Raw genomic sequence first — 26,294 nt, 5'->3', positions numbered from 1 at the left:
CCTAAGAATCGGAATGAACTGGAATTGACGCGTCAAAAGTTGGAATTGTGATGGAATCATTGAAGTCGCCAATTTCTAGAATGGAATCATCAGGAATCCAAAGTGAATTCTTGCCCTTTCCCGACTTTCTCAATTTCGACCGATTTCTTACCGATTCTTACCGATATACCGATTTCTACTCGAATTTGCGACTTTCGCTATCCATAATAGCGTGATGAAAAGCTGATGACTGCATTAGAAAGACTGGAATTAGAGAAGGCCAGGGCAGAGGGGTGAGCTGCTGCTAATTTTATGGAGACATAAAACAGTCTATAAACTACAATCCTATTAGTCTGTAGTAGGTCGTAGAACTCTTAGGTTTCGTTTTAACATCAGTTTAGATCAAAAGATAAATCGGTCAGGAATCGGTCAAGAATTGGCAAACATGAAATTCGATGGAATGGAATCGCCGAAGGCGATTTCGCGATTCTAGATTCCAAGAATGGAAGCGACCAATAACGGGAATTGGGTCGTCAAAAACGTGAATTCCACTTCCAATTCCATTCCATTCCATTCCAGTGCATCTCTAATCGATAGCGAGACGAACACGTAGAGATGCAAACCAAGAGTACACCGCGCCAAGGATAAATGATACAACTCTTTGCAAATCTTTGATATGCTCATGATGTTCAAAAATAATACAAAAGCAACGGCTTTGTGCCAACAGCTATGTGCAATAAGTTGATACTATACAATATACTCCACGAATAATCCCCCAAAACCTCCAGCAACGTTCTCTCTTAGCCTCACTCACTCACTCACTCCCAATCATCCCAGTCATCAGGCTGTGCACTACTACTAGTACTACCTTCAACCGCCTTCTCTTTACCCTTGTCCACAGCAGCCACAGGCACATCACCTCTATCAACCAATTCACCGCTATCACGAGTAGATGCATCGTCCACGTTACTCCAGTCTTCAGATTGTGATGTAGTGGGTGAATCACGACTCATTATTCTAGCTTCGAGGATAGATGGTAGTGATAGTGCGCTTTCGGATTGTTTTAGATGTGGAGGTGTTGCTGATGCTGATGCTATTGGTGCTGCTGGTTCTGTTTCTTCTGCTGGTTTGGTTGTTGGTGATGCTGCTATACTTGCACTTTGATGTTCTTGTGGAGGTTCACTTGATTGTCCTTCTGCTTGAGCTGGTGCTTCTGAGGGTTCAGTAACAGACTGATCTGCAGATGTTTCCGGTATGGAATCAGTGGGTGGCGATGCTTTGGGATTTATAGGAGGCGGAGAAGGAATCACTTGAGGCCCTTCTGCTTCTTCTTCCGAGTCCCATGCAATGTCCTCCTGAAAAACAAACAAGACGTAGGGATGTTAGGACTGAAATTAGTAGTGTGCGGGGAACCGAAGTATCACCTCGTCGTCTGCTGGACCGACAGCTAGAGAGGAGCGAAAAGTAAGAACAAATGAAAGTTAGTAAGTGGGAAGTCATACTCAACCCCAAATACAAACAACATACATATAATCCTCTTTCTCTGTGCTTCTTCAAATTCTATTTCCTGTACACGGAAAAAGTATCTAGCCCAAAATTCATCATACGACGCTTGTGATGGCACTATCAACAAAAAAAACGGTTTAAACAGCATGTATGTGTCAACGCATTCCGTCTCCTCTCACATACCAATACGACCCATAAGCTGAGCAACTTTAGTATCATCAGCCAGTATTTTGGCAATATCGGGAGCCCGTTGAGACACCACGAAATCCTTTCTAAATGTCCTGTACCGTTCAGCTGACGGAGTATCAGGTTCTGGATCATGCAGATATGTACGTGGAGCCTTCCGTATTTCAGCTATTCGCGCTGATTTGCGATCGTATCTGCGTTGTTTGAGAGTAGATGATACATTGAGGCACCATGCAAACAAGAGAATAATTTCCCAGGCAATAACATACATTGTAGTAGTTCTCTTTGACTTTTCCTCAGCAGGAGTGATTTTGACAGTATTTGACAGCAGTGTACCCAATGAGTTTGTAAACATGGAGAAGAGATCTCCTTGTTCTTGCTGACTCTCTTCGCCTTCTTCTTGCTCCTCCATCTCATCGCCATCCTCGTCAAGTTCAGGATCTTGTTCGTCATCGGTAGAAGTCACGAGAGTCGAGATAGAATGTGTCCACTCTTCGAGCTTCCCTTTGGACTGAGCAGCTACGACGTCTACAAACTCAGACAAGTCTCTACCAAACAGAGGGAGCGGGTGTGAGCTGTGTTTCTAATAACGTGCTTTTTGATGTTGGTCTCACTACCTCTTGTACACATTAGCAACCGTCTCTGTCTATTAAAAGAAGGAGAATTAGATACATTTACACGTAAACTACATATATTCAATACATTCTCAATAGCAACACACCTGAGACTTGACAGTAGACATCAAGCTGGTTCCCCAACCGGAAAAGGTTGAAAACAGCGAAGAGCCCAGATCATTAGTATCCTCCGTGTGATCTGAATCTTGACTGCTCATTATTGAGGTCCCTTCCTCTCAGTCAGTCCTGTGATATGTTGCCACCCGATTTGTTGACGTGTGAAAAGTTTCTTAAAACTCAAAAACTAGAAAAACAAGCAGATTTCCCATAGACACCTACAAAATCAATCTCTAATCATGGTCAAGGTCGCTGTTTTAGGTATATACGCTCGCTTCATCGTTGCGGTATTGCTTTGTAGCTTCTTTCGTTAGCGATGCAAAACATGTTTGGATTATTTTGCAACATTTTTGAAAATGCATTTCAACCAGAAGACTCTCGTCACTATTGTAATATTCCAACATACAATCACTCCATCATGTACTGACGCTCTCTTCCTCCCTCTTCTTCATGCTCATCTTAGGTAAATACTCAACACATCAAACTTGACACATCATCACCTGCAATCTGCCTAATCGCTTCTTCATCCAACCTCATTCTACCCCATTCAACCAGGTGCCGCCGGTGGTATCGGTCAACCATTGTCCCTCTTAATGAAGGCAAACCCTCTCGTCACCGAACTATCTTGTTACGATGTTGTAAACGCTGTCGGTGTCGCTGCTGACTTGTCTCACATCAACACCCCTGCCAAAGTCGCTGGCTATGTCGGTGATGCTCAACTCGCTGACGCATTGAAGGGCTGTCACTTGGTAGTCATCCCTGCCGGTGTGCCACGAAAGCCTGGAATGACCAGAGACGACTTGTTCAACATCAATGCTGGGATTGTAAAGACTCTTGCTACTGGTTGTGCCATGTAAGTTGTGTGTATGATGATGAGGATGTGGTTGTGTGGATCATGCAAGAGATTGCATATTCTATATGAGTTTCTTTCCTTTTTTGGCCTCGTTGAAACTGTAATCTTCGTTACTCCCTTTAGCAACTGCCCCAAGGCTTACATCTGTGTCATCTCAAACCCCGTCAACTCAACCGTCCCTATCGTCGCTGAAGTCATGAAGGAACACGGTGTCTACGACCCAAAACGGTAAAGCATTCAGAAAATGACCTTCGTTTGTGACGACAAAACTATCAGTGCAAAAATCACGCTCATACAATCTTTGCTTCAACAGTGTCTTTGGTGTTACCACTCTCGACATTGTTCGAGCAAGCACCTTCGTCTCTGAAGTCAAGAAGACTGATGCTCAAACTACCAAGGTCACCGTCATTGGTGGTCACTCTGGAGTCACCATCATCCCAGTTCTCTCGGGTGTAAGTATTCGAATCATATGACGCTTCTCTCGTTTCAGCTTTTTTGCACTTCCAAAAAGCTATCACACGCTAAAAATCCCCTACTCTCAATAGACTGGCATGTCATTCTCCCAAACTGAATTAGATGCCCTCGTAAAGAGAATCCAATACGGTGGTGATGAAGTCGTCCAAGCCAAAAACGGTGCTGGATCAGCCACCTTATCCATGGCTTACGCTGGTGCTCGATTCGCAAACTCCATCTTGGAAGCTACTGTTGCTGGTAAAACCGTCACTGAATGTGCATACATTGACAGTGACTCGGCTTCTGCTGATGGTTTGGCATTCTTCTCTACTGAAGTTGAATTTGGAGTACGTTGTCTTGTCGTTGTTGATCAGTGGCACATTGCAACACATATGCATTTTATCGCGTCTTTTTGCTCACCGTTTCTTGCTCACCGTTTCTCTCATCTATTAGCCATCCGGTGTAGTCAAAATCCACCCAATCCCATCTCTATCAGACTACGAAAAGAAGTTATATGCAGCTGCCGTGCCAGAACTCAAATCCAACATTGACAAGGGTGTCGAATTCGTCAAGAAGTCCAAACCAACACTGTAAGCACCCTTTCCCCCGAAGAAAAAGAAGAGAGGAGTGAGGAGAGGAGGGAGAAAAAGTTAATTCAAGCACCCAAAAGATGTTGGTTTCATAAGTTGTTAGAGATAGTTGATATAGTTTTTACTTGTGTATTTGGGTGTTTGTCCCCTCCCTCTCTTCTACTTGTTTTTCTTCTCTCTATAATAGAAACTTTTTTTTCTGATTGAACCCATCTTTCTAACATAGTGCATGAATCCTCTACATGTTTTATTGAAAGAATGAGTTAAAGCTGTTTGGTGTATCATTTGCTAAGTAAAGTCAAATTTGTAGCTGAAAAGAAAACCTCTATTTGAGACAAAGAACAAAATATATTTGGTGCAACAGAACATGAGGATCTGAATAGCAGATGAGTTGGTGTTTCCAGGTTCACTTTGGTATGAGCAGCAATGATCATAGAAGAAGGTGATAGCAAACTCGTCCGTTGAAGTAATGCTACGCCATGACCCAACTCAAACTGCTCAAGTATCCTGCTCATTAACCCCCAAAAAATCGTGTTTCCCAGATCTTCTTCTTGACGTTATACTTATTATTATGCAACGTGGTGAAACCTAAATATTGCCAGAAGGCCTTTTAAATGTGGCCGACCCGACTTATCAAAGAAGCCAAGCAATCATCAAAAACGCATTTAACAGGGTCTTTCGTGTTTATAAGTTGGGCTGATGGTAGGGTAAAATAATGAGGGCGCTCGTGAATGTGTGCAATGGTTTTAGCAAGAGGACAAGATTTGTATTCATGGCAGGCCTGACGGTACCACGAGCAGACCGTGTGAGCAGATGCAGCGCCGGCCAAAATTTCAAGCAACTCGTAGATGGTTGACTCCATGAGTGGCGTGAGTCCCAAACGTGCAGAAGGAGTCTATAAAGTTCAAACTCAAAATTGCGAGACCAAGAGCTATTCAGAGGTATGTAAACTTTTGCCTTGATGACACCGTCTACACCAGAATGCCTTTCGGTAATATGAGTCATCACATCTGTCCATTTGAGCCTTGTATATGAATTGCAGTCTTTACAGTAGAATTCGAGAAGGGCAGCTTGAGAGTCATCTAGCTTCAAGCTATTCATGATTTGATCTCGTACCAGATATCGTTGCTTGATGAAATCATTGGCCAAGCCTTTGACCAATGATTTCCATCGACCTTCGCCAGCTGGTGCTTCGAGTGTTTGTTGTACGAGGACCTGGGTTGGGAGCCAGGACAAGAAGCAGTTCTTGTCGACTTCAGGGAATTTCATCGAGAGCAATTCAGATATTATAACATTGCGACGTTGCGGAGAAGTGGTTTCGATGGCAGTTGACTTCCCATTGGTGGCATGACAACAGACAAGGCACGTTCCTAAAGTCAATGGAGTGATTAAAGCGCGTTACAGGTGAGCTGTTCAGCGGGAGGAGCACTCGCATCAGCATCAACGGGCTTCATATTGCCACTTGTATTCTGTGTATTCTACAGATGATGTTGAGCAACAGCAGCATCTTCCGGGGATCCAGAGCTTTCAGAATTCATTTTCTCAAAGCTCTTGAAGAAGACGGACTTATATTTTATGACTATAAAGGGTCGTATATAATGCAATCAGTAAAATCCAAACCCCAAACCAAGAAACACGACGATTCTTCCGTAAATGACGACTCTTCTTACCTAGAAAACGATACAATTGCGAGCAATCTGAGTTTATCATACGATTGGTGCTATTTATTGTCTTGTTTGCGTTTGTTTTATTGAAGCGACCGGTGAATTGAAGTAAATCAGTCAGAAGAATGTGACTTTCAGAGCACGTTATTGATTAACTTCGCGAAGGCTTTAGCATTCTGACAAGGCCAGCGATGGAGATCTAAATATTTCTGTTCAAGATTTGCAAAATGTATTTGGTGCAAATAAGTGCGATGCGATACATACAACTATTGTTCAGGATTCACTTTCTTATGAGCAGCAGTCATCATAGACGGAGGAGGCGACAATGTACTACTCCTTAACGGTGACGACATATTACTCCTCGAATCACCCCAAACTGCTGAAGTATCTTGCTCATCAAGTCCAAAAGAATTCATCCTAGGTGGTATTCCAGGCCTTGGTGACGGCGATGAAGACGATATGGACATGTTACTGGTAATACTATTGTTATTGTTCATGATGCTGTTGTTGTTGATGTTGTAGGCGTTGTTGCTGTTCATGTTTGGTGAAGAGGAATCACGAGATGGGGATCCACTGGTGGACAGGTTCTCCATGGCTTCACTCATGCCGTACTTGTCCTTTGATACGACGGAAAGTTGTTGTTCTTCAGTTTCGAATATGGTTAGACGTAAGATGGTCACTAAAACAAGGGTGATTCGTAAACTGTTGTGCTTGACAAAAAAATTGAAAGGCTGACTTTCTCATAACGGCGTCAACTCACCAATCTTCACAAAACTATCACCATCACCACTACGATCTAATGCATAATCAAGGGGAGTCTTTCCCTCTGCATCTTTGTCATTTGGTCGAGCTCCTCGTTTCAAGAGTTGAGAAACAAGCGACATATTTCCAGTCACAGTAGCCTATTGAGATTTTTAAGTTGAGCTCACGAGGAAGCATGATGCCTTTATATATATACATGATTTCTTACAATATGCAGAGGAGCTACAAAGAGAGAGAGAGAGAGAGAGAGAGAGAGAGAGAGAAAAGTCAGTATTCGGTACACCGCAATCCCAAAAAACGAGAGCTTACTCATTTTGGCCTGATCCTGCACATTCACATCCGCTCTCCATTGTAACAGAAACTCGACCATACTGGTATCATTCTGTTTGACTGCATAATGGAGTGGTGTGTTTCCATACAAGTCGAGCTCATTGATATCAGCATTGAGCACCAAACAATGCAAAGCTTTGGGCAAATCTCCATTTCGAACTGCTTGAGCAAGAACCTAAAATAATAGCTAGTCAAACATTTTCTGTATCGTCTCAACCTCACTTTTCAGTGTCTTACAAGCTCACTTCCAGTTTCAGGTTGCCAAACCATCTCCTTTCCAACATACTTCATGGAAATATACTTTTCCTTGAGTACGCGATCAGAATCTGGTGTTGGTTTCGTGATTGAGAATGCTTTTCCTCGTATCAGTCGATCTTCGAATATTCTATTCACTCGTTGATTTCCAAGTGCTTTCAGCATCTAAGCATTCAACAGCATGTAGTTAGCTTTTTTCTCCAAATATGAAAGCACATGGAATTTTCTTACATTGATAAGTTCAGGCTCCCATCGATCAAACAGCAAGGATCGCACTTTTGAAATATGCCTTCCAAGACCTCTATGAATTCCACTGCAATTGATACAGACCAATGTTCCAAGATTACATGATACCCATTCGACCTCTGGAGCACCACAATCGGCACATTGGTCGTTTCCTCAAAGAGATAATAAAACAGGTTAGGATGAACAAAAAACGAATCACAGCCTGCATTGACGCACCAGGAACATCCCGCAATTGTCTACTAGCATCAGGAGCTGTATCAGCGGGTTGAGTTGTTCCATCGACGGTAGCAATCACGGTATTGAGTGAAGAATTCGAGCCAGCGTTTGAGTGAAGGGCACGAGACACAGAACTTTGCAGTAACGTTATCCACTCTTTGCAGTCGTATTCGTTGTATGCCTAACATAACAAAGCAAATGAGTGGAATGGATCTTTTGACGGAACACGATGTGACAAGGACCCTGTCGATACCTGTAGCGTGTATGTTCTATGTCACATAACAGAATAAGTTGAAATTGTGAGAAGAAAAGAAAAGAGCAACATAGGAGATTTACGAGTACGGGCAATTTCCAGAATAGACGCCTTACTTTGAAGGACTAACAATCTCAAAACAAAACCTCCTCTCTCCAACAAAGGCATCTCGAATCATACAAATCCTCAAATCAATCATACTCTTCTGTGTCTCCTACATTTTTTAGCAGTCAACAAACATGGTGGAAAAAAACCCTTAATCAAAAGAGAAGAATGTAGCGAACTTACTCGAATATCCTCATAATACGACAACGTATCATCCTTCAATTCAAAATACCGCCTAACCCAACTCGTCTTATTATTATTCCTTCCTAAAGTCTTGACCATATGCAACCACCCTTGCTTCGAAGGAGCAGAATCACGATGACGCGGTGGTGATCCAGCTGGTATTATTGGTTTTGCGGGATTATATAAATCGGCACCGTCAGCGGATTGGGTGAATGTGTTAAGGAATGTGCTGCTGTCGACTGTGTCTGATATGTTTTGGTGGTCTGTTCTCATCTATCTCGAGCAAAAAATACATCAGAATGAGCAGGAAGGATCCACATATTGACATGACAGAGTGGTATACCTTGTACAAATAATCAGTCAATTCACGCATAGTAGGCTCCAAATCCTTCAAAAGAGCAAATCCAGTATGAAAGAATGCATTCAGAGTATAAATTAATGCGACAACCTTGGAAAAAAAGTCAGAGTCCGGAAACTCCAGATGATTGCCCAAACTGACAGAGCTTCACTCACATTCTCAACCAGCTCAAACTTCCTCCTCTTATCCATATCCTGCAGTTTCAGACAATATTCAACGCCCTTTCGATGCAAAAATTTACGATCCTTGGCAGCTTCGTCTGCACATTCATCTATTCCGGGGTCCTTGGGTTTCTTTGACAGGTATTTGTTCATCGAGCTGTCGTAGCTAGCATTAGCATCTGCCCAGCCACGAGAGAGGTTCTGTGATGGGGGAAAGGGCGTTGTGAGTTTGACCAGCATAGTTTGAGAAATCACACACCCTTATTGGCTGTAACTCTTTGGACTGAAATTGACTGAATGGAGTTGTAAACACGTCTAGCCAAGAAACCAGCGATGTCAATGTCAATTTATGGGCGTGTTTGAAACAATGTAGCAGTTTTGAAAGCTTTACCACGTATGTGCATGTTCATAAGACTCCTGGAACGTTCAATATCCTTAAGCACCGACGAGAATTGATCAATTGCAGTTACTAAAAAGTGTAAATAAATCGTGAGATCCGAACTTGAAACGTGAAGATCCACAGGAATCAAAACACCTTCCGACGTGACGTTCAAAACGCCGTCAAAATCACTTACAAATCATATCATCCTGAGGCGACGCGAACGATTTCAGCTCCTCAGCAAACTGTATTTGCTTGTCAGCGTATACTTCCATTGCCGACGACATTTCAGTCTGCAATTGAATCATATTCTTGATTGAAGCATCCAGATTTAAGGCATGAGACTCGGCCTGGTGCAGCGAACTTCGGAATAATGGCGTGTCGGCAAATGATTCTTCTATTGGCAGGGAGCCGACAGATGTGATGGGTCTGCTCATGATTTGAAGTTTGACTTTTGAGGTTTCGGGTGCGAGTTGCTAGGAAAGAAATACAGTCTGAAGCACTGGCTTGTGCGTATACAGCACGATATATTCCGTTCGGGTCTGATCGAGGTTTTTGCTGCTCGTTTGACTAAATTTGTGGTGTTTGGAATTTGAGGGTTTCAGCTACGACTTGATATCACTCGACGCTCAAACGACGTGTTTCCAAAGCGTAGACGCTCGAATTTTACTTCAGTTCTCACAACATGTACTTATTCTGCCGCTATAGCTTGTCCTTTACGTGACTTCACATCTAATCTAATATTTTATCACGCCAACGGAACTCACCTTGATATGCCATGAAGACAATTTCGACTTGTATCCATTGAATCTTATAATCTTATGTCAAGAACTGAAAGTCAGCAAACAATTTGCCGTTCATGTAGCCGCTACAGCAAAATCACGCTAAATAGTCAAAAATCACTTGCATAGGAGACAAAAAGGAGTAACTCAATGAGACCCTCATATTAAGCTAACCAGTGTATTGTCACTACTTAGTAAATCACTTGAGAGCAGTCCTTGACAAGGCTTGACCAGTAAGAATATCTAGAAAGTTGGGCAATGTGAGTAAATTGAGTGATGGGATGCTTCAACAGTGAGAAATCAACGAGTCCAGTATGGTAGAGGCGGTGACTATAGCTGGCATACATTGTGGTCGTTCTTCTGGATGCTCTTCCTTCAAGCCTTGCGATTTTGATTCTGAAGAGTTAGTTAGTTCAGACCAATCAACGCGTGGGGCTTGGATGAGGCGTGTGAGCTCAGTCATTGAGGAAGCTGATGAGGAGAGAACGATGGACGTGTGCGCTTGATGAAAATTCATTACGTGTAGATTATTTCTCTATGTGCTTTCTTTTCTCGTATCAAAACCTTAGGTTTGGTGGCCGAGATCAAAATTCCAAGCAGAATTGAGTGCTACTGCGCGTCTGAACATACCATAGACATACACAATCGTTTCGCTTGTCAGTCCAATTTATAACAAGACAAGAGTGTCATCGTCGTTCCTTATACTACAAATAATAATCGCAACCTCGTGCATTTGATAATAATATGATATACCGTTGCGTGTCTTGCTAAATATACACTTTCTCTCCTCCTCTCCTCCCTTTCCTTCTTCATTCACCAACCACACCACGTCCCTTTATATATAACCCTCATTTGAGGGGCCACAAATCAGTTCCAACATTGGTGAAATCATTCAACAAGTTGAGACAAATCTTGTCTGGATCATATACAGACAACTTGTATGATTCCTTTTTGGATAGTTTGTCACCACCACGAGATTTCAAATCTTTGGCAGCTGTAGCTAGTCCTGATATTTGTCGTCGAATGTCGTCGTACATTAATTTCATGCGTACTTTGGCAAAGATTAATTCCTCCTGCAAGAGACGATACACGGGTTCAGTTTTCGAGAAAGACAAAAGAATGACTTTTCAAGGATTCTCATTGCCTACCTCTTCAGCAGTTGGCTCTTCAGAATCTTTCAGCTCAACAGGTTGCATAGGATCAGAAGTAGGTTCTGCCGACGTGGATACAATAGTAGGCGGTGGAGTAGCCGATGCTTCTTTAGCAGCAAGCTTGGCAGCAGCTTCAGCAGCTTTAGCTTCTGCAACAGCAAGAGCTTTAGCTTCTGCTGCAGCGGCCTTGGCAGCAGCAGCAGCGACAGCAGCTTCACGTCTTTTGGATTTTCGGGGTTTATACGACAGGGTATCATCATCTTCTTCTTCATGGTTGCTGGCTCTATCATTGTTATTAGTATTGTTGGTGTTATTGTTATTATTGGTGTTGGTGGTGGTGTTATTGGGTGTAATGGAAACTGCACGATTGGCATGCATATTTTCGACAACCTTTTCGAGTTGTTCTCGGGCGGTTACTTCCTTGTTTATTGTTGTTCGTGATGACGCGGCAGCAGCGACTGGAGCTGCAGCGGTTGCGGGAGCTGCTGCTGTTGAAAGGGTATTGCCATTATTGTTCTGCATCCGACTATGTTTTAAACTACGGCGGATAAGAGGCTCGTCATCGGCATCCTGTTCGTCATTGTCGTCGTCACTAAGGACATATATAGGAATACGAGATGCACGTGGTTCGTCTCTAAGATTGGGACTATTACGTGCAGTGGTTGTTGTAGTGGTAGTAGTGCTGTGTGCATCTTGTCCCTTTGCTGGTGTCGACTTGTCCTTTGCCGGTGAGGTAGTCGTCTTTGTGGATGTATGTGATGTAGTTGTGAGTGATGGCAAATCATAATCGTCATGAATAATATCCGTGATTTGTTCACGTAATTCGTCGACATCCATATCATTTTCGTTTCTTTGTGGTGGCAAGAGACTTTGTTGTTGCTCTTGTTGAGCCGGCTCGCCATCTGTTTTGGCAACACTAGCGTTCCCACCGGCACTACTAATACTAGTAGGACCTCCTTCGCCAACCATTATAACATCCATTGATCCATTGGTATTGTTATTGTTGCCTCCTGAGAGATCCAAGATGGGAATCATGACAACCTCTGTTGAAGCAGCACCTGTTTTACGTCGTTTTCCTTTTGGTTGAGTCGTGGCTGGATCACCTGGAGGAGGTCGACCACCTTCCATTGTAGTCATAGTGGTATATTCAACAGCTCGTTTATGCCTACGAGGACGAGTCAAGACATTTAAGATGGGAGGGTCTTCGATACGAATAATAGGTTTTGGCTAAATAGAAGAAATGGAGGGATTTGTTAGTTTTATAATTGGAAGGATAAATTATTTGTAAATATAGTCCAATGAATCCATATAAATATGGTTCAGCCTGTGCGTTCATAACTTACTTTGGGCTGTTCACTCAGCGGAACTTCACTCAAATGCCTCCTTCCATTACCATCATTAGCAGCGGGGAACTGCTTCTTTGGATAGTGTGGTAGTATAGTGCCACGAGCCCACCTAGCTCCACACTTGTTGCATAGCCTGTCATATCCAGGAGGACTATTTGAACAAACACAAACTTTGGTCAGCAATGAGAACTAGAGACCTTGTATATGACCAATCGGTCATCCAAAAGAGCATGAATAGGACATATGAATGATGTATTCTCATATGCAATGCTTGGTATGATTAAAAACGGTCGGCAAATGAGAACAAGAAGAAGAAATAAATACCCTCGACGTCTGCACTGAGTTGATGTCACTCCACAGTAATTGCAGCGCCATCGACCAGGCTGTGTGCTATAATGTGGTTCCTTGTCGCCTGGGAGTACGGGCCTCTCGTCATCGAGACCAGCCAGGTCGTCGTCTGGACCAAAAGGAGGTTCGTCTCCTTGGGACGAGAGATTGTCATCAAAAATGTCGTCGCCCAAGTTTAGATTGTCGTCAGAGGCACGAGCCATGTCGATTATGATGCCTGATTGCGGAGTGTCTGGTTCCGTTGGGTCCATCTTTATTGGTTTGGTTTGTTGTTTGGTGAGTGAAGAAATGGTTGAAAGAATGGGGGCTTGCCATAAAATAGGCCTGTACGCTGACTAGTTTATAGCAAGTGACGCGCAGAGAACGGATTATAATGATTTATATCACGTATGTCATATAATTGCCAATTCTTCAGCCATCAAACAATAGTCCACACGCCGTTTAAAGTGTGTACATTGGATACAGACAATCGAGCACATGATTTGTATCGATGAACACTATATTCTCGATATTTATGAATGCGTGATGATACATCTTGGCCTTTATTGTAGTGTTTGGCGGTGGCAAATCATGTTCTACTAGTTGAGTGAAACACGTTAAAAAGCATTTATATCTCAGCATTTCACCTATTGGTCGGCCTGATCTCAAAGCATATTTACTGATTATTTTCACCATTACCAACTAAATACTCTTCAAAGGTGACTCGAAGAAGTGTCTTTAAACGCTTGTGGTGACAACTCCAAATGAAAAGTTTGCTAGCGTGTCAATGGTCAATGCAATCGCTTACTGAGAAGCTGAGCACATATACAGCTACGAGTGCTTAATACAGATCTGGCGTCAAAATCGATTGCACATGTCTTGGGTTTGTCTCTATCTCGAAAACAGACAACGTATAGCCGCGAGTCAACAGCTTACACTATTGATATGAGACAATTCACGTAATCAAAATCTTTCATTTGAGAATACAATAAATTCCCAGTAACGTGCGCCTCCCTAGTTTCGTACACTGTGATCCGTCATCCTCCACACCCTCACCAAAACTTACAGGAGGACAGTCCAAACTTGTTGCTTGAGGGCAAGAAAGGCAACGACCATGCAGAATGACTCGAGCTGGTTACGAGAGGTATGGTTTAATAGTCTACTTGGAAGAAGCGAGACGTGTTTTATTATGAAAAGGCTCCCAAACAATAGAACGACATTGTTCACCACTGTTCACCACTTACATCCAAGCTTCACCTACCAACAACGCCTCCATCATATAGGTCTGGGACTCTAATCTGGAGGAGGAAATGGAAGTCCTACGAGATCTGGTTGAAAAGTATCCATACATTTCAATGGTAAACATCACAAACATCACATCCCATCCCATCTCGATGGTAACCCAACACACCCTCATATACAAAGGATACTGAATTCCCGGGTGTAGTAGCTCGCCCCGTAGGCAATTTCCGTACTTCATCAGACTATCATTATCAAACACTGCGATGTAATGTCGACTTGCTAAAGATTATACAGTTGGGCTTGTCCTTTGCTGATGAAGAGGGCAATCTCCCTCCCGGTGTATGCTGTTGGCAATTCAACTTTAAATTTAACCTAAAGTAAGTGGAGCTATAAGATGCTTGGAGGGAGTATGTCGGGAATCATCGCCAACAAAAGAAGCACTACGAGACAGTCATTATGAATGTGCCCAAGACCGGATGCACCACAACAAATCATTTCTAAAACCCATCATCCTTCTAGTGACGATATGTACGCACAGGATTCAATCGACCTGCTAACAAAGTCTGGTATCGATTTCAAAAAACACGACGAGTTTGGAATTGATGTGGAACATTTCGGTGAAGTCTTGATATCTTCTGGATTTGTATTGTTGGATGATGTCAAATGGATATCCTTCCACAGGTAAAACAAATATCATTCTGTGTGTGGATCATAGTTTTTGTTTGCTTACACGGTATCTCACATATCCTTACAATGTAGTGGTTATGACTTTGGATATCTCTTGAAGGTCTTAACATGCCAAGCACTACCACCAGAAGAATCAGATTTCTTTGAATTGCTCAAAATCTACTTTCCGTGTATTTACGATATCAAGTTCCTGGTATGTGTCCCACTATATTTTTTTGGCCACAGATACCACCCACGCACACACTCTCTCTCTCTTTAAAACTCTGATTCAACTCGCAAATTATGGATGATGACACTGTAATCGTTATTTCTGACACCTCTTGTTTGAGCAATCTTCACACCATTGCAATGCACTCACTTAATTGTCTGACATACATTATCGAGTTGGATGGACAGAGTTGGAGGGGATCGAGAGATTGTTGATGTAGCTGCATCTGCCAAATCATGCTTCATTGGTGGTGGCGTTAGCAGCATGATAAAACACACCATCAAAAAGACTTAGATACTTACGAAAACTCCCACTCTAATTAGATGAAGAGCTGCAAAAACCTAAAAGGTGGGCTGCAAGAACTAGCAGATGACTTGTCAATATCACGAATAGGTCCACAGCATCAGGCTGGTAGTGATTCACTATTGACCTCGAAAACATTCTTCAAAATGAGAGCTACCTTCTTTGATAACGTGGTGGATGATTCAAAGTATTTGGGTGTCTTGTATGGACTCTCGACTACTTTTTCAGCATAGCATTACACATGGCATTCTGTTTGTAGAGCTACATTTGTATTGTGTTTATATGATATTTTCGCTATATATAATACAAGAAATCTCGCAACAAGATCTTCAACTGCTGAGTTGGCTACACATCGATTGAGATGCGGTATATACAAATGTTGACTTGTGAGAGAAACCTGAATATGTTGGCAAATGTTTCACCTCGCCAAACACACTGACCAAAAAAGATGATGGAAAAGAGCAGCAACAAAGATCCACTACGTGTTTGATGTTTGATGGAAACGTGTATTCAATGGGTTGTTGTCAAGCGAACAACAAGTAGTGAGATTATACGTTGGGATTTTGCTACGAGACGAGAAAAGTTATTCTCATACGCATACTACTCAATGATGCTGATTTGACTTTTACTACTTGTCGTTGTAGCTACCGAATCAGTTGATGAAAATGAAAGCGACACCAACACCTCATACAGTATAGCGGCATTAGGCACATTCCTCATCAAATGAGCAGCCATTCCACCCTAAAAATGCACGTATGCCTTCTTCTTGGTGTATCAGTTTCGCTGATGCTATGATGCCTCAGTATTTGGATATTCCGATAGAGTCTGGGTTTTGGCGCATGCGTGTTTGAAGCACCTATCATATAACGTGCAATAAGAAAATTATTTGAAGTTTTTTGGGTGGGAAACCGAACTCATGAGGATATGTAACAATAGCAGCCATCAATTTCGCGCCTGCTGCAACGACGAATATGTCAAACCATTCTAAATAGAAATTTTTGTCATTTGAGTGTGAAAAAAAACAGTGACATAATAAGACATTATACCCATGGGTGTCCTCTGTGACGATTCTGTTCGACGAATAAAATTAGAATTTTGTGCATCTAATAACTCACTCTGTCTACTCCTCCTCTCTACTATCTTCTTCTTCAAATATTGATATGGAACAAATTGTAGTATTGATTCAGCCGGTCCTTCAAAATTCGAAATACACAGTGAGAAGAGATCCTCCTACCTCAGACGATGAAGTTTCAAACCAATGAAGAAAACATACCGACGTAGATAGCAGTCAACCCTTTACACAGTCTCGTGTCTCGCATTCCTGTCAGCTGCATAAAAGCAATGGTCGGTATCTAGGACCACCTTCCAAATGATGCCCTACTTCTGATTGCAGTTGCTACGAAAAAACCCCCCAAAATCAGCAACCGACAGAAAAAGGTCCCATTCTACCATATCATACCATTTTAGTTTTTACAAGCCATATAGACCTAGTAACTGTAAGCGACCACCGTTATAGGGATCGACATGTGTACACTGGACGTTTTATGTCATTTAATGAGATGGGACTTAAAGGAATTCCTTTAATGAGATGGGCAATAAAGGCCTTCCATGATTGTACACACCGAAATGTGTGGCTCTGTCATGATTGAATATGTTGCGACGTCAGCCAAAAACGCCTTATGGCAGTGCCCAACAACGGCATATATTCACCTAGCTGGCACAAATCCAATAAGTTGGGGTCCCAACCACTTGAAAAGAGACCCAACTCCTTCGAATGTGAGCATGTTTACAGCAAATACGTGTGAATTACCTGACCAAAAGAGGACGAAACTTCAAACGCATGTATAGACACGACTCTTCCAATATGACCCGATACTGCACGTCATGGCTTTCCATGCTATCTTCGGTCTTTCAGACTATGGGTATAGTGACACCTGGCGAGACGTGAAGTTGATGAGCAATGCGGAAACCGCACATTCCAGCTTCTTTTAGCATCTTACCTGCAATCGAGTCTTGAATGCTTCTAATGGACGTGTCACAGCAGCTCCAACTGTCAAATAGCAACGTCAAATTCAAATTGACCAAACCTCGTAACAATTTTCAACGATTTGTGCCTGTTTCTTCAATCCTATGAAGAAGAAAAAACTGATGGGTAGGGTCTAATATTGATCTTAAATCAGACAATTAACGCGATTCCTTTACCCTCCAGCCAGCATAAGAAGGCATGGATGGTTCAAGTTGTTTCTAACATTTCTGTTCTGATGCTTATGAAAACCTGTCCGATATGAAATGGAGCCAGTTGGAACACTTGGTAGAATTAAATGATCAAATTGTCTCAAATGAGGTAGATAAGATGCACACCAAAAGTCAATGTTTCGATGCAGATGTATATTCAATGGGTGGTTGTTGGGATGCGAAGGAAACATATCAGATGATTATAACGTGTTGGGATACTGATATGTGATATGTAACGTGAAAAAAGTATTCTATACGAATACTACTCTATGATGATGACTTGCTTTTAATTGCACTACTACTTGTCGTAGGTAAGGAATCAGTTGAAGACGATGCAAGCGACACCACCACCTCATAACACAAAAACAGTATAGCGGCATTAGGCACAACTCTCATCAAATGAGCCGTCATTCCACCATAAAAAGCAAGTATGCCTTCTTCTTGGTATATCAGTTTCGTTGATGATATGATACCGCGGTATTTGGAGATTCCGTTCGAGTCTGGGTTTTGGCGCATGCGTGTTCGTAACACCTATGAGAAAAGGTATTACCAGGAAATTTAATAAATCAGTTTTTTTTTTGCATGGAAAACTTACCTCATGAGGATATGTAACAATAGCAGCCATCAATTTCGCGCCTGCTGCTACTAGGAATGTGTCCAACCATTCTGAAAAAAGATGTCATTTGAATGTGCGAAAAAAATCACTGCCACCAAGAGGTATCATACCCATCGGTGTCCTCTGTGACGACCCCGTTCGATTAATAAAATTAGAATTCTGTGCATCTAACAACTCTCTCTGTCTACTCCTTCTCTCTACTATCGCCTTCTTCAAATATTCATATGTAACAAATTGTAGTGTTGATTCAGCCAGTCCTGCAAACAAATCGAAGTACACAGTGAGAAAAAAAAAGCTCAATCTCAGTCGATGAAGTTTCAATCCAATGAACAAAACATACCGAGGTAACTAGCAGTCAACCCTTTATACAGTCCTCGTATCCCCTCATTCCTAACAACTACATAAAAACAATGGAAACTATTTCGGTATCTTGGTCCACCTTCCAAATGGCCTACTTCTGATTGCAGTTGCTACGAAAACCCAAAAATCAGAAACGATAAAAAAATGCGGTACTGTTGTACGATACCATTCTAGTTTTCACAAGCCATATAGGACTAGTCACAGTAGCAACAACCGTTCCAGCCGTTATAGCGGACGACATGTGTACAATGGACGTCTCATGTCCTTTATTGAGTTGGGTATAAAAGGCCTTTCCGTGATTGTATACACCGAAATATATGGCTCTGTCATGAATTTGTATGTTGCGAATTCAGCAAAAAAAATTAATCAAAAGCAATGGATGTATCAGCGGCATGTATTCACCTAGCTGGCACGACACCAATAAGATTCGGTCCCAACCCCTTGAAAAGCGCCCTCACTCCTTCCTTTTGTTGTATTTGCCTGAGTTTGATGAAATACGTGTCAACTTTTTACATCCCATCCGCAAATTAGGTGCACGACATACACTAGTATAGACACGACACCTCTAACATGACCCCATACAGCCCGTAATGGGTTTCTATGCTGTATTTGGTCTTGCGGACTATGGTATAATGATGACTAGCGTAGTGAAGTTGATCAGCATTCTTGAGAATGAACTTGGACTTTTTTGGGGCATCCTACCTGTAATCGCGTCTTGACTACCTCTAACGGACATGTCACAGCAGCTCCAACTATCAAATAATAACGTCAGAGTCTTGTGCTGACCAAACATCATCACACTGTATCAATTTGTACCTGTTCCTCCAATCCTATCAACACAAAAAGGCACGATTGAGCAACCGAATTGATGATCTGAAGCAGTCCAAATACCACGATCGCTTACCCTCCAGCCAAGAAATGGACATACGAAGGAACAGCCGGCTGCAGCTGCTTTTGAGATTTCTGCTGTTCAGATGTTGATGACTGTGAAGCCAGTTGGGCTCGATATGCTGGTGCCAGCTGCGACATACGGTGCCAATTAAAAGATCAAAAGTATTTTTAACTCGAGGTAGATGATGGGGATGCCCTCAAGTCTTCTTAAGTGCGAAAAAGTTCGAATTGTCAATTTTTTTGAGGGAGAGGCAAGCAAATCCAGAGAATGAGAAGATTAGGCGATTAGGGAGCGGGATTCCAAGTTCAGGAATGTGAAGGTCCACTCATTCGTAGGTCCTCAGCTGCACAACTCGTCAACAAGAAAAAAATTGGTGATGATGGAGTTGAAGGCACTGCCGAGACGCGCTATGATTCTTCTGAGAGCCGCGAGAACGCGATTCAAACCCATTCGCAAAACATGATTCAAGTTTTTTGTTTTGGCCTTTGACGACTAGGCCTCTTTTTGTGTTTTTATTTGAATTTATATATATGTTTCACTCCTTTTGATCTCCCCCATATGCTCCTCTTCATTTATAAAGCTATAGTTCTGTGTTGGTGTAAATGATGCGACTCTTGGCGAATCCATTGCTAGAAAAACGAAAACCGAGTAAGTTGACGGACCACAAAAAAAACCGACAAACACAACCCAAAACAACATAAAGTTCAACTCACAAGGTAGATGCAGCAGTACAAGTATATGCTCCCATGTTTTCAAAGTAGAGCCAGTCACCAATATCAAGTTGAGGCAAGAAGGAGCTCTTGCTAATGCAGTCAATGGAATCACAAGTAGGACCCCAGATACTGCAGCCATAGACTTCTTCCTTGGGAGTAGCGTCGTAGAGATAGACACCATTCTTGGACAAGACGCGAGGAGTAACCACTGCATGGTCAAAGGTCAAGCAGTTAAAGCTTCCATACATGCCGTCGTTGACATAATCTAGATGAATGAACCGAAGGTGTTGGTGCATATTCGCAAAAAAAGCATCCAAATCCATAGTGAGTATGCAATCAAACTTACACATAAATGTAGGATGTTCATCAACAGTGACATTTGGGTTGACATTTTCATCAACCAACATACCGTCCGTGTTTGGTACGGCAAACGAATCCGAGGCAGGAGCGATGACCTGGTGCTGGACTACACGACGAGCTACAATATTTACAGCGAGAGTGTAGGCAGACGATACAAAGTAACGACCTGGTTCAGCAATAATACGGACACCCATTTCAGCAGGGAAGTAAGTGTCTAGAGCTGGACGCAAGACCGTTGCGATTTCAGGGAAGGTCACTCCGTCAGTGACACGACCGGGGAAACCACCACCAACTAGTAATAAGTGAAGTTGAAGCTGGTGAGAAACTGCATTGATGACCAAAAAAAGCCCCCTACAATACTGCTATGGATGATAAGGCAGAAAGCTGCTCTTCTCATCTGATGTACAAAGCACAAAGCAAATTCAACATGAAAACTTACTGTCGAGAATAGAGAGATTAAATCCATAATTCTCAGCAACATCAAAGACGCTTCTAGCCAAGGCGACGGCGTCACTGAAGGCGGTAGCACTTCCACAGCCCGATCCAACATGGAAGGATACACCAACCAAGTCCAAGTCCAAGTCCCGAGCCGTTTGGAGCAAGAGAGGTACGACTTCTTGCGAAGCACCAAACTTGACACCAAATTTACAAACTGAGTGCGAGTCATCAGCCAAGATACGTAATACAACTTTACAATGAGGATGAGCAGCTTTAATTTTAACTAGTTCATCTGCATTATCAAATGTCACCATGTTGACATTTCGCGTTGCGGCCCATTTGATGTAGGAGAGTTGTTTACAGGGGTTGGCGTATATGATGCGAGATGGATCGACACCCATATCCAAGACGGTTTGGATTTCAGCCTTGCTAGCACAGTCAAAGTTGGCACCTACTGAAGCCAATGTCTTTACGATGGTAGGGTCAGGGTTGCATTTGACGGCTGAATAATGGGGAAATTATAGAGAGGAGGGAAGATGGTTAGTGTCAAATCAACATGGTATAGAGACATGATATATCAATAAATCATGGAATTTGATTTATTCGTCGTCTTTTCAATGCAATTGAGAACGTCATATGACGTGTTTGGGATTTTTTCTTCTTCATCAAGCCACAGGTGCCAAAAAAATCAAAGACCGATCCATTGCAATAACTGCAAAAATAATGTAAATCAAATACTCACCATAGAATGGCTCTACACGAGGGAGCATAGTCTTCCATTGGAAGTACTGACGTTGAATACATCCAAGGTCAGCAATAAAGAAGGAGTTTTCCGAGTCTTCCAGTTCATCATTACGAGACAAAGCAGCGGAAGCGACGGTCTTCCTCATGAGCGATCCTATAGAATCATTCTGGATAGGAAAGGGGGAGGCACAGGTGGCAGCTGAAGACAATGCAGATGGCAGTTGTTTGATTTCATAGAATGATCCCCTTGGAGAGGTAGACAGAGTGTGGAGAGAAGGGCGGTCGATACCACTCTTGAGAGAGTATTTTCGTTGGAATTCATGCTTATAATTACTACTATTGTTTTGGTTTCCGAACTCGGCGTTTATAGGGATTGAGTATTGAGTTTCCTTCATAAATCCTTCGCTAGAATGGAGCGAAGACAGTGATAATATAGTGGTGGTAGCGAGTGTTTGGGAGCTGGTCCTCTTTGGATGCCTTGTTCTACTCTGAAACGGGTGTGCGTGGTGTTTGTGAAAGTGGTCGTGAAGAAAAATGATTTTGGGCGTGAGGGTTGGGTTTTCTTGTGATTTTCTAAAATCATGCACCAATCAACTACGGCCAAACGGAAACCATATGATCAGGATGCTTTGAGGCGCATAGTAGAGTCTTTCAAATTCAACAAGCAGGATTCTCCACTCTCCACATTCCTCTGATCTCCTTTGTACTTGATCTTTCTAGGCTGAAGATTTGCTTGCGTTTGAATCTTGTATGGCCTCCCGATGTTTCAAGGTACAGTACTCAGATCTTGACAAAAGCCCGTTGTCGACGCGTCAATAACCAAATAAAGCATTCTTCAACGTCATCAATGATTGAGCGGTAGTTCCACAAAAAAAGTTTCCTTGCTTCCAAATGTCAAAATCTTTTTAGTAGGAGCTTCAAAAATTTCAAACACAGACAGCCATGACAGCCCTTCTAGAAACACAGATTGATGGCCTAAAGTTGCTTGCTCGCGGCAAAGTCCGCGATATCTACGAAGTCGACGACAAATCATTGCTGTTTGTTGCCACAGACCGGTTATCTGCCTTTGATGTTATCATGAAAAATGTGTGTAGGCCTGATGCACCCAGAGGCTATTAACAAAACAGACATTACAATACAATTTTCTTACTATCTCATATCTGTATTCTCACACAGGGCATTCCAGGAAAGGGCAAGATCTTGACTCAAATGAGCGCATTCTGGTTTGACTACTTGAAGGATGTCGCTCCAAACCACGTTATAACCTGGCATGTCGATGAGATGCCAGAGTCTGTACGCAAATACAAGGACCAGCTAGAAGGCCGCTCCATGCTCGTCAAGAAACTCAAGATTTTGCCTGTAGAGGCTATTGTTCGTGGTTATATCGCTGGTAGGCAACCAAAATTTTATGACTGATGGAATGTAGGACCAGGATGAACCCCCGCTCATTTTCCACTATTCAACAAGGTTCCGGTTGGATTGAATACCAAAAGAAGGGAACTGTCTGTGACATCCCATTGCCTGCTGGAATGAAGGAATGTGACATCATGCCTACTCCTCTATTCACTCCTAGTACAAAGGCTGAGCTTGGAGACCATGGTAGACTCTGTATTCCCTTTGTCACCTTGTTATCGCATGCTAACTCATTCGTACATAGATGAAAACATACATCCTGACAAGCGTGAGTTCGCTTTGAAAGAGCTTTGATTCGCCAAATCTGAACACACTTTCATTAGTTAATGATATCATTGGTGCCGACTATGCCAAGAAGGTCGCCACTCTAGCTGTTGCTATATACTCAAAGGTAAAGAAGAGTCGTCACTACATTCAAAGGGACACCTAAACTCAAGGCTCTCACATTGCTAGGCTCGTGACTATGCCAAAACCAAGGGCATCATTCTCGCTGATACCAAGTTCGAATTTGGTCTGGATGAAAGCGGTACTGTTGTATTGGCTGATGAGGTATTGACTCCAGGTAACCACAATTTGTTGAAAGACTCGCCGTTCCTGATTGCTAATGCAATTATTGAAAATAGATTCATCAAGGTATTGGCCAGCAGACCAATATGAACCTGGCAAGTCTCAACCAAGGTAAGCTACCGTTTTCTTTGGAAATCACAATGATTTGCGTCCTTAGTTCGATAACGCTTTTTTGCTCTGTAGCTTTGACAAGCAATTCGTCCGTGACTACCTAAACTCGATCAACTTTGACAAATCAAAGGGAATTGAATTGCCTGACTCTGTGGTTCAAGGAACTCTGGTCAAGTATTTGGAAGCCTACACTATCTTGACTGATGGTAAAGAAGCCGTATTGTAAAAGTAAGGGTAGCGAGAGACGGGGACCTTTTTTTGTAGAGAAAATAGGCGGTTTTACCAAAATAGAAGAACAGACAGCCTCATCCACAAATCATTTTAGAGATGGTGTAGCGTGTTTTTTTAAAGAATCTTTACAGTTTGGCGATTACAAAGTAGCTGTGCTTTTATGCCTTGATCTTTCGAGAGGCACGAGCTGGTTTTGCCTTTGATGCCTACGATGAAAGAAATTGGTCAATATGTATCCTTTTCCGATAGACTTTTTTGCCCCATTTTACCTTGACAGTTCTTTGAGATTCGAAAACTCGAGAAGCACGGGCCACAGCAGCCTAAAAAACCAAAAATCAATACCAAATAATTCGCAAACCATAATATCAACCTCTAACAATCTACCTTGGTCAAATCAGGACGGTAGCTCTTTACCAACGATCGTACAGCCTTGAGGCCCGAACGAGGAGGTCGAGATACGGTAGTGGTGACTTTCTTGCCACTCTTCTTTGATGAAGATTTGGTAACTGTGACGCCCTTCTTGGCACCTTTGGTTGTTGGTGCTGTGATGTCGATTGTCTGTTGAAAGATGTGGGTTAGATAAAGGTGTAGACTCGGGCATGATAACTTGTTCTAGAAGCTTGTGCAAGGCGTTTCATTATCTGTTGGTAGAAGCAGCGTCTCCTCTCCTCTGCTCTGAGTTTTTCATATTTGCAGCCTAATGAATCTTGTCCTATCTCAAACATCCACCACCAAAGCTCCCATCTGCGACATCCAGTCTCCACATTCTGCAATATATATAATATAGTACCTTGGTGTTTGCGATTCCTGAGTACTTGAATGAATGAGCAGCCAACAAGTTTCCTGGTTCACGAGACATTGTTACGCCATTCCTTTTAACTAGAAAGGCATTGTTGGTGCGAATTAGCATCCAAACCAGATCCTGGGACATGTCTGCGTATCCTGTTTATTAGTAGAGTTTAGCTGGTTCCTCTGCTTTCGCAATGTTTTTGTTTTTGCAAATGGTGGTGTGGCTTGGACTTCTCACACAACGAATTCGAGTTGCGTTTGAACGTGTTTGAAACCAGTAATCGCAGTAGTCGGTAAATAGATTCCTTTTCAAACACGTTATGATACGTTTGGATTCTTCATTGAAGGCCGATCGCAATGTTTTATCGGCCACAATTTTGGTCAAAACGCTAATACGAAGAACCTTCACACAATCCAATAGCAAACAACGCTCACAAATCCCCATTTCAATTTTCAGTATTAAGAGGAGGTGTATTTCTCAAGCCAGCAACAATATTATAATACACACCAAAACAGTCATTAGTAGTAAAAACGAGTTCCGAGAGAAAGAGGAGAATCTACGCGATAAGCTCAATAATCTTGGTTGGTGTAGACCAGTTTGATTCAGATACTTCGTCAACGAATCTGTCTGAAACCAAGTCGACCTCCATGAGTGGGACCAACTAGTGAAGTGAGTGGTGTTAGTTACATGAGCCAGAATAATGGGTACTTGTATGAGATGTTTACAGGTGAACGGGTAATGAGCTTGTGGCCAATGTACAGGATGGCAAATAGAGGAATTCCGACTATTCGTTGAAGGAACACAATCAGTTTCTTTCTTCTCCATCTGAGTGCGGTTTGAAGACTAGTCCACAACACAACGACATACCGTAAAGGGAAGAGTCGTAGTAGGTGTATGGGTCTACGAATGGTGATGTAACAGCTGCGTAGATAAGGGCAGCAATGATCAAGAAACCAATGACAATGGCGAAGACTAATGGAAGGAACATGTTGGTTGCGATTTTCCACCATTTTTAACAAATTGCGGTTGTAGGATCGAGGATCGAATGCAATCCTAAAGCAAAACTGCTGCGTTCTTTTGGTGCCAACAACTTACTGTCATTCATAGGGTACGTCACAGTCCTGAAAGGCAAATCAGCAAGCTGGAATCCTTGTGCCTTGTATGCAGCACGGAAACGCAAGTGGGTAATACAGATGGTAATCCAGGTCAAGAGAGAAGCAATACCCAAGATGTTGACGAGGTATGCAAACACAATACCATTACCAAAGACGGTACCCAAGAACGAGATACAGGCGATAAGGACGGAGATGGCAAGGGAGACCCATGGGACACCACGCTTGTCTACTAAACCGAAGATTTTGGGTGCCTGTTTGTTGAGTGAAGAGACATAAATCAATTTTCCAAGTCAATTTTGCGTTTTTAGAACTTTATTTACGTATACATACCAGACCTGACTCTGCCATACCCATGAGGGTTCGAGATGCAGCGTAGATGGAAGAGTTGGCAGCAGATAATAGGGAGATTAAGATTACGGCGTTCATGACGTTGGCAGCACCTGCGATACCAAT

The 26,294-nt window shown here is 42.5% G+C and overlaps 8 protein-coding genes across 8 annotated transcripts in view; 3 read left to right on the top strand and 5 right to left on the bottom strand.

Moving 5' to 3' along the window:
• Nucleotides 1–2,641: 2,641 nt before the first annotated feature.
• Nucleotides 2,642–4,362, top strand: SmJEL517_g03072 (malate dehydrogenase; the record flags this gene model as incomplete). Its single annotated transcript, XM_031169000.1, has 7 exons — nucleotides 2,642–2,663; nucleotides 2,958–3,255; nucleotides 3,379–3,483; nucleotides 3,569–3,707; nucleotides 3,801–4,055; nucleotides 4,162–4,298; nucleotides 4,359–4,362. 7 exons carry the CDS (start codon nucleotides 2,642–2,644, stop codon nucleotides 4,360–4,362), a joined length of 960 nt encoding a protein of 319 aa, XP_031024978.1.
• A 1,866-nt stretch (nucleotides 4,363–6,228) lies between these two features.
• On the bottom strand, nucleotides 6,229–9,647 carry SmJEL517_g03071 (uncharacterized protein; the record flags this gene model as incomplete). Its single annotated transcript, XM_031168999.1, has 15 exons — nucleotides 6,229–6,641; nucleotides 6,723–6,864; nucleotides 6,933–6,946; nucleotides 7,034–7,229; nucleotides 7,292–7,474; nucleotides 7,541–7,707; nucleotides 7,772–7,952; nucleotides 8,025–8,040; nucleotides 8,141–8,238; nucleotides 8,313–8,585; nucleotides 8,656–8,760; nucleotides 8,826–9,032; nucleotides 9,091–9,146; nucleotides 9,223–9,300; nucleotides 9,407–9,647. 15 exons carry the CDS (start codon nucleotides 9,645–9,647, stop codon nucleotides 6,229–6,231), a joined length of 2,370 nt encoding a protein of 789 aa, XP_031024979.1.
• A 4,283-nt stretch (nucleotides 9,648–13,930) lies between these two features.
• Nucleotides 13,931–15,489, top strand: SmJEL517_g03070 (uncharacterized protein; the record flags this gene model as incomplete). The annotated part of the gene is made up of 6 exons (XM_031168998.1): nucleotides 13,931–13,960; nucleotides 14,100–14,174; nucleotides 14,242–14,435; nucleotides 14,578–14,739; nucleotides 14,818–14,938; nucleotides 15,277–15,489. The coding sequence occupies 6 exons, from the start codon at nucleotides 13,931–13,933 to the stop codon at nucleotides 15,487–15,489; spliced, it is 795 nt and encodes a 264-aa protein (XP_031024980.1).
• A 2,269-nt stretch (nucleotides 15,490–17,758) lies between these two features.
• On the bottom strand, nucleotides 17,759–19,496 carry SmJEL517_g03069 (uncharacterized protein; the record flags this gene model as incomplete). Its single annotated transcript, XM_031168997.1, has 10 exons — nucleotides 17,759–18,022; nucleotides 18,087–18,157; nucleotides 18,218–18,364; nucleotides 18,448–18,577; nucleotides 18,634–18,790; nucleotides 18,870–18,947; nucleotides 19,012–19,106; nucleotides 19,170–19,219; nucleotides 19,284–19,297; nucleotides 19,372–19,496. 10 exons carry the CDS (start codon nucleotides 19,494–19,496, stop codon nucleotides 17,759–17,761), a joined length of 1,131 nt encoding a protein of 376 aa, XP_031025039.1.
• A 572-nt stretch (nucleotides 19,497–20,068) lies between these two features.
• SmJEL517_g03068 (uncharacterized protein) lies at nucleotides 20,069–22,009 on the bottom strand (the record flags this gene model as incomplete). Its single annotated transcript, XM_031168996.1, has 4 exons — nucleotides 20,069–20,337; nucleotides 20,419–20,724; nucleotides 20,872–21,372; nucleotides 21,613–22,009. 4 exons carry the CDS (start codon nucleotides 22,007–22,009, stop codon nucleotides 20,069–20,071), a joined length of 1,473 nt encoding a protein of 490 aa, XP_031025038.1.
• Nucleotides 22,010–22,556: 547 nt separating this feature from the next.
• Nucleotides 22,557–23,931, top strand: ADE1 (phosphoribosylaminoimidazolesuccinocarboxamide synthase; the record flags this gene model as incomplete). The annotated part of the gene is made up of 8 exons (XM_031168995.1): nucleotides 22,557–22,700; nucleotides 22,791–23,004; nucleotides 23,082–23,213; nucleotides 23,272–23,295; nucleotides 23,351–23,418; nucleotides 23,481–23,589; nucleotides 23,651–23,705; nucleotides 23,778–23,931. 8 exons carry the CDS (start codon nucleotides 22,557–22,559, stop codon nucleotides 23,929–23,931), a joined length of 900 nt encoding a protein of 299 aa, XP_031025047.1.
• A 163-nt stretch (nucleotides 23,932–24,094) lies between these two features.
• Nucleotides 24,095–24,795, bottom strand: SmJEL517_g03066 (uncharacterized protein; the record flags this gene model as incomplete). The annotated part of the gene is made up of 4 exons (XM_031168994.1): nucleotides 24,095–24,142; nucleotides 24,206–24,256; nucleotides 24,321–24,494; nucleotides 24,727–24,795. The coding sequence occupies 4 exons, from the start codon at nucleotides 24,793–24,795 to the stop codon at nucleotides 24,095–24,097; spliced, it is 342 nt and encodes a 113-aa protein (XP_031025046.1).
• Nucleotides 24,796–25,282: 487 nt separating this feature from the next.
• SmJEL517_g03065 (uncharacterized protein) overlaps nucleotides 25,283–26,294 on the bottom strand; it is a gene marked incomplete at both ends in the record, with an annotated part of 2,635 nt that continues 1,623 nt past the window's right edge. Inside the window, 5 exons of the mRNA XM_031168993.1 lie at nucleotides 25,283–25,387; nucleotides 25,452–25,510; nucleotides 25,594–25,698; nucleotides 25,822–26,092; nucleotides 26,172–26,281. Of these exons, the coding sequence (XP_031025045.1) occupies nucleotides 25,283–25,387; nucleotides 25,452–25,510; nucleotides 25,594–25,698; nucleotides 25,822–26,092; nucleotides 26,172–26,281 (650 nt within the window). The remainder of the gene's footprint in view (nucleotides 25,388–25,451; nucleotides 25,511–25,593; nucleotides 25,699–25,821; nucleotides 26,093–26,171; nucleotides 26,282–26,294) is intronic.

Source organism: Synchytrium microbalum (assembly GCF_006535985.1).
Source record: "Synchytrium microbalum strain JEL517 chromosome Unknown SmJEL517_scf0015, whole genome shotgun sequence".
Taxonomy (NCBI): domain Eukaryota; kingdom Fungi; phylum Chytridiomycota; class Chytridiomycetes; order Synchytriales; family Synchytriaceae; genus Synchytrium; species Synchytrium microbalum.
Note: the sequence above shows the minus strand (reverse complement) of the source record. Positions and strands in the feature narration are given on the sequence as shown.